Source organism: Heterodontus francisci, chromosome 13 (assembly GCF_036365525.1).
Source record: "Heterodontus francisci isolate sHetFra1 chromosome 13, sHetFra1.hap1, whole genome shotgun sequence".
NCBI classification, from domain to species: domain Eukaryota; kingdom Metazoa; phylum Chordata; class Chondrichthyes; order Heterodontiformes; family Heterodontidae; genus Heterodontus; species Heterodontus francisci.
In genome coordinates, this window is record NC_090383.1 from 117560214 (window position 1) to 117566970 (window position 6757).

Sequence of the window (6757 nt, forward strand, 5' to 3'; positions counted from 1 at the left end):
TGCTAGTCTAGTATGGCCATCTGGCCTTTTGTCTCAATAAACGGTATTTGAAAAAGCTCTCTGAACATAAAAAATGTGATAAATTGTCAAAGTGCTGTACATCAACTCCGTAAAGTTGCCTGGGTATTAGCAGTGCTCATTGGCTGGCCATAGGAATATTAGGAACAGGAGCTGGCCATTCATTCACCTGGACTTCAACTCTATATCCTTTGATACTCTTACCTGACAAGAATTAATCTTTCTCAGTCTTGAAATTTCCAATTGCTCTCCAGTGTTGAAAGCTTTATCGGGAAGCGAGTTCCAGATTTCCACTACCGTTTGTGTGCAAAAATGCTTCACAAATTCATTTCTGAATGGTCTAGCTCCAATTTTAAAATGCCAAGTCTGATAAGCCCACATTATTTGATATTTCTTTAAGGGAGAGATAGTGAATAACAGCAAATTGCACTGCACATAATGTCCTTGGAAGATGACTGTTAGATGGGCAGAACCTGGAGTTGGTCTTGAAGCAGGGGCAGAGGAAAGCTGTGGTACACTTAAATCACCATAAAAGTGAGTTTTGTCTTGCACCTGCTGATTAAGGTATCGAGGAGGGGAAGATAGTTCAAGTACAGGAATGGTTTTGATGGAAGTTGAGATGCTGAGTGGCTTTGTTCCGGAAATGGATGGCGTTCAAACCAACGACCTCGTCAAAAAAGTGGAATTTGAAGCTGGGAAAGTTAGTCTCTATTTTGACTCGGTGAGTTGGAGTTTTGTTTTAAATTCATTTGTGGGATGTGGACGTCACTGGTACCTTTTCTTTAATGCCATCGATGTTTAAGAAAAGATTTTCCCCGTCATTTTCGGAATGACCTTGTATAAAGCTGAGTACATTCAAATGCATTCACAAAGAAACATCACTTGCTCTTTTTGTTTTCCAGTTGAATGAGATGGAAGTCTGTGTGACCATCCCGGTTATAAGGGATTCCAAAGTAGCTAATGCCCAGGATGTTGTGGTGAGAGTGTTTGAATATTATGAGCCGGGTAAGATGTTTATTTATTTGATTGATTTAAAGTGTGGGGATGTATGACTGCATATAGTGACACTACTATTACTGGCCAGAATGGAGATGATTGGGTAATTCCCTGTTAATCACATCTGGAGCCCGCACAGCTGTGAGTGACTCTGATTGATTCTGTGCACATAACTTGTATTATGTAACTGTTCTCCACTCTCTACATTTTGCTGGTGAAATAATCCTGCTGCCATAGAGAGACTCTGTTTAAATAGTTTTATCTGTTTAGGTTCTGACGCAAGATCGTTGACCTGAAACGTTGGGCTGGATTTAACGTTCCCGCTGCCCGGTGCAGCGGCTGGCAAAAGAAATGGTGGCCCGCATGAGCGGGCCGCGCACCGGCATGCCGTCGTGATCTAACGCGCGGCAGCTCGTGATAATATGCTGGTCGGGCGGCACCCCCCACACCCCCCCCCCCCCGGCCGCCAATCATGTGGCGGGAGCAGGGTCTGCAACGCCGGCAATGGTGTCAGCTGCCTCAGTGCAAGCACTGGCGCCATTTTTAAAGGGCTGCCAGACCTGCCGCTAAATTTGAATATCTAAACCCATACTCCCTCCAGTACACCGCAAAAAAACCGTCTCTTTCCTCCCCATCCAATAACACTTACATATAATAAAAGCAAAATACTGCGGATGCTGGAAATCTGAAACAAAAACAAGAAATGCTGGATTCACTCAGCAGGTCTGGCAGCATCTGTGGAAAGAGAAGCAGAGTTAACGTTTCGGGTCAGTGACCCTTCTTCGGAACTGACAAATATACTTACATATAATAGTTGCCCTCTTCCCCAAACACTTACATGGATGATTTGACCTCCCCCCACAACTGTTCAAAGTACAAAGGTCACCCACTTTCTCCTTCCCCACCCCCCCCCCCCCCGCCACCCCCGGCTACACTACACATGCTGAATGAACCCGGTACACCACCACCACCCCCCCACCAATACACTAAAAATCCTAAGCTCCCCACTTCCCTACCTCGGTGGCACCAGCTTTCGCTGGATGGGCAAGCGAAGGCGCATGCGTGCTGGCCGCCACATGCAAGATCGCGGACAGTCGGTAAGATAGCAGTCAATTTTAACATATTCATGCCCCTTATTTAAATATTTAAAGGCGAGTCCCGTCGCCAAGCGGTGGGGGATCTGCCATGGAGCCTTGCCGTTGCCGGGAAGAATGGGCCTGGCACTTCTGGCGTGGGCTCTGTGGTGGGCCGCTGCCGGTATGATCTTCCCGACATGCACCCCCCCCTTCCCCCGCCACAGATCCCGACATCGGGACCTCAACAAAATTCAGCCTGTTAACTCTGTTTCTCTCTACACAGAGATGCTGCCAGACCTGCTGAATATTTCCAGCTTTTTCTGGTTTTATGTTCAATTTCCAGCATATGCAGTACTTTGCTTCTGTTTAAGTAGACTCTATTTGCTGTAAGCCCATCCTTGTATTCAACTTAATGGTTGCAATAGTCGTGTCAATACTCACCCCGTATATCAATCCAGATCCTTTTTTAAAGGCTACTTTTTTTGTCCCTTATTGCAAAAGTAGCACCGCACAGCTGTTGATGTCTTTCTCTGGCTCCAGGTCAGCTCCCAAGGCTGGTCCATCCTCCACTGGAGGGATATCATCTGGGTTGCAAGTTGCAGTTGCCGATAAAGGGTCCTGAAATACGACAAGAAATTCATCATCTTTCCGTGCTGACGATATGCATACTTATTGCCCTGTGGTCCTCCACGCAGAGACTGGTGACTACTTAAAACAGAAAGTGCTTGCCCCTGATTTTCCTTTCCGTTTAGTCTGGCCAGGTCAGAAAGTAATTGCGATCAATAATGTAGGAAGCCCATCTGTGCTCTGCCATTGCTATGCTTTCGCCTGCCACAAGGGAATGCAGGAGTTGGAGCCCATCAATAAATTGCCCTCAGACATTTTTATTTGGGATGGGAAAAGAGTCAAAACCCAAAAGACTAGTTTCCGAGGCCTTTCCCCCCCTCCCCCCCATGCCCCCAAATGGGCATTAGAATGCCCAAATTGTACTATGCCTGTTGAGGCCAGTTGTACCCCATTTTACTGACCTTGACATATCCCTGATACAGGCTTACCCTCTGGCGGGTTACTGGGGTTGGAGACGTAACAGTAGACAGAGGCTTCTAGAGACCTTCAGCTTATATGGTCTTGCCCAATGGGATTACGGCCTTCACGTTTCTGCCAGAAAGCCCCAAGCCTCAAAGATCCCACTGGGGACATCAAATGGTGATACATTTCTTTTTTTTATTCTTTCATGGGATGTGATCATCACTGGAAAGTCCAGCATTTGTTGCTCATCCCTAATTGCCCTTAAACTGAGTGGCTTCCTTTGCCATTTCAGAGGGCTGTTCAGAGACAACCACATTGCTTTGGGTCTGGAGTCACATGTAGGTCAGACCAGGTAAGGATGGCAGATTTCCTTCCCTAAAGGATATTAGTGAACCAGATGGCTTTTCACAACCATTGAAGATAGTTTCATGGCACCATTCCTGAGACTAGCTTTCAATTTCAGATTTATTAATTAATTGAATTTAAATTCCACCAGCTGCCATGGTGGAATTTGAACCCATGTCCCCAAGACATTAGCCTGGGCCTCTAGATTACTAGTCCAGTGACATTACCACTATGCCACCATCTCCCTGCTCCTGGCACCTCTTCCACTTGCTCCTGGGACCACCCTCATGTTCTTCAGTCTGAGGAGCGTTTGCGCGTAGGCCTCCAGGTTTTTGAGACAACTCTACATTTGGGGGAGGGAAGCCTCACTAATGCCTCTGGGGGGAATTATGGTCTTCCTACCTCAGTTATCTAGCAACACAGGTCCAGGTTGGCCCACTCAGAAAGGCCTTTTGGAAAATGTAGAAAGAGCAGAGCCCTGACAATGAATTTCTGTTCCCTTTTCCTCTCCATTGTACCTAGCAACTGAGGATTCATGGCCTTTCATGTTGGAGAACTGCATCAAGCCTGAAAGGTGAAGTCTCCGACCTTTAACATATTCTTTTCTGCGATCTCATAACTGTGGAGGCTCTTCAGATTTCCCTTCCTCCTACGATCTATAGGCTTTAATCACCCAAACTTTTTTATTTAACTTCTCTCCTACTCATTTCAGTCACAGGAACATAGGAATTGTTAGAGCAGAAAAGACCAAGCTCCATCGAACTCACCATCTACCAGTAGTCATATGATACAACAATATTGGAGCTGTTGACCAATCATAACAATCAATCTCTATCCATTCATCGACAACAGACATGAGGTCAGGAGAACCCTCAGTGATGGAGAGCTTTGGGATCCATGGGCTGAATTGAGTGAAGCCTGCAGAGCTTCCTGCGCTGGGCTGTAAAGGAGGTGGGGCATCCTACCTCAGCCATTCGGAGGCCCTCCCAGCTCTATTTAATGGCGCCCTGGCAATTAGCAGCCTGTCTTTGGGATTCCCATCCCTTTAAAGAAAGGATCCCACGACCAAGAGCTGCCAGTCAATCAGAGGGCTGGCTGCTCAGTAGTATTGTCAGTACCTCCACTAGTGGTGGCCAGTATCAGTACTGCAGGAGGCCTTGGAACCTGGCCCATTGCTGGAGACCTAGACCCAAGGTAAGTGAGGCAGGGTCGCTGGGGTGGCCGGGGCTAGTCTGGCAGTCCCACAGAGTAGGGCCCCCACCCCCAAGCCCACAGGGAAGTTGCCTTGTTTTACTGGGTGACCTCCCTGTGTGCCGGAATTCCCTGCTCCCCCCACGTCGCTGGCTTAATGCTAGCAGCGGGGGAAGAGACCCTCAACTGGCTGATCATAGGCCTCTTAAGGGCCTCAATTGGCCTCTGGGCGGGAAGGCCATCGTCGGCCTATCCCGGCCCGAATTTATAGCAGTGCAATGGGACGGTGACAGGCCCTCCACCCCCTGGGTCCCATTGCAATTCTATGGGTCCCCCTGTCTCCTAGCCCGTGCCCAGGGGACCCGTTAAATCCAGCCCTATAAGTCACCTGTTGTCCCAAGCGTGCTACATTGACCATATGTCATGTCTCAAATTATTTCAATGCCAAAATGTTACCTTCTGAAAAAGTCTTCGAGTGATGTCCTGCTCTACAGGCTTTGGTTTTTCACCTTGGTCTCTTGATCGAAAATAATAAGGACATTTACTATAGTGATTATTTTAAAAAATAACTCTACTTCCATCCGATTACTTTTTGTGATCATTCTTAAGTTGTGGACATTACTGGCAGGGCTGGCATTTATTGCCCATCTCTGGTTGCCCTTGAGTTGGTGGTGGTGCGCCTCCTTGAATCGCTGGAATCTGTGTGGTGAATTTGCTGTTAGGTAGAGAATTATAAGATTTTGAACCAGCGACAATGAAGGAACAGCAAATATATTTCCAAGTTAAGGGTGGCACGTGTGACTCAGGGGGAATCTCGGAACTGGTGGTGTTAGCATGCTAACATAGATTTTAAAAAATGGAATTTGGTGCAAATGACTGTCGTATTTTGCTTTAAACACAGGGAGAAAGATGGTAAGGACATATAACTCAAAAGTGATGTCTGACACAGACCCGTGCAGCTTCTGTGGCTTTAACTGCAGCTTATGCCGCTCGCAGTTCAGCTCTGTATCAGTCAACTCTGCAACTCTGCCAGCTCTCGGAGGACAAATTGCACTCTTGCTGTGCCTTCTTATCATTTATCTCAGTTCGTCTTAATTATCCACTCGTCATTGATAGTAAAACCTCTCGCTCCAGGTGAAATAATTATTATTTTGATTGGGGGATGGGGGAGTAAGATTGGCAAAAATACATTTGTATCAGGCTTAGTAACCACTGTAACCTCGTAAGCTGTTTTTTGTGAACTGTTGCTCATTTATTTTTAATGTCCATGTCTTGTATATTTGTGGACATAAAAGGGGTATTTTTCATGAATATTTCTCCTCTAAACCCCTCCACCACTTCATATTGTAATTGCAGCTGGTTTTGCTTAAGTTCTCTAAGTGCAACCAAAGTTCCAGATTTCAGAGAAAGTGAGACCGTCCAATGTCCTGAATTTACAACCGCTCATTGAGTTATGGTAGTGTTAAAACCACTGGAACAATCCTTGGATCGATCAGCTTGCTTTGTTTTTTTTCTTTTCGAAACCTGACACGCTTCAAACGTTCACATAAGCACATGAAGTTCCCCAGCTTTCTCTCCTGGCCTCTTTCCTGCATTTGCTTTGTGTATATGTGTATTTTTCCTCCCTTGCGAGCCCTGGTTTAAAATGGAATAAAACAAAATAAAACAAATTGCAAGATTATTTAATCCGCCGAGCGCAAATCATAATTAAATTGTGTGTGCGGCAACGATGTGGGAGTTGGGCAGTGGGGGAGGGGAGGGCGCGGTGGTGGTGGGGGGGTCTAGTCATGCTGAGAGCCACTGGAAAAAGTCTTGACGCTATTATTAATAATGAATAAAAATGAAATCAGATTTCCACTCTTGGGTCTCAGCAATTCTTCATCAGGAAGCTGCAGGAATAAAGTCAAAACAATTGTAGACATCGTCTAAATAAAACAGACTTAAAATGTCCTCATTATTCAGCCATCTGCTTAATCAAGAGCTCACTCTGGTTTTGTTTCATCACAGGTTAGTTTTAGGCATGTTGCATGACCAAAAATGCACAGCGAAGAGCATGTTTGTCATGAGTTTCTTTGTATTATTTTAAGCAACACAATGGGGTG

General features: G+C 46.0%; 1 protein-coding gene across 1 annotated transcript in view; it reads left to right on the forward strand.

The window, feature by feature from the left end:
• Positions 1-5750, forward strand: part of cd109 (CD109 molecule) — a 103544-nt gene extending 97794 nt beyond the window's left edge. Inside the window, exons 31-33 of the mRNA XM_068045710.1 lie at positions 583-739; positions 921-1023; positions 5557-5750. Coding sequence (XP_067901811.1) covers positions 583-739; positions 921-1023; positions 5557-5750 — 454 coding nt within the window. The remainder of the gene's footprint in view (positions 1-582; positions 740-920; positions 1024-5556) is intronic.
• The last annotated feature ends 1007 nt before the right edge of the window (positions 5751-6757 follow it).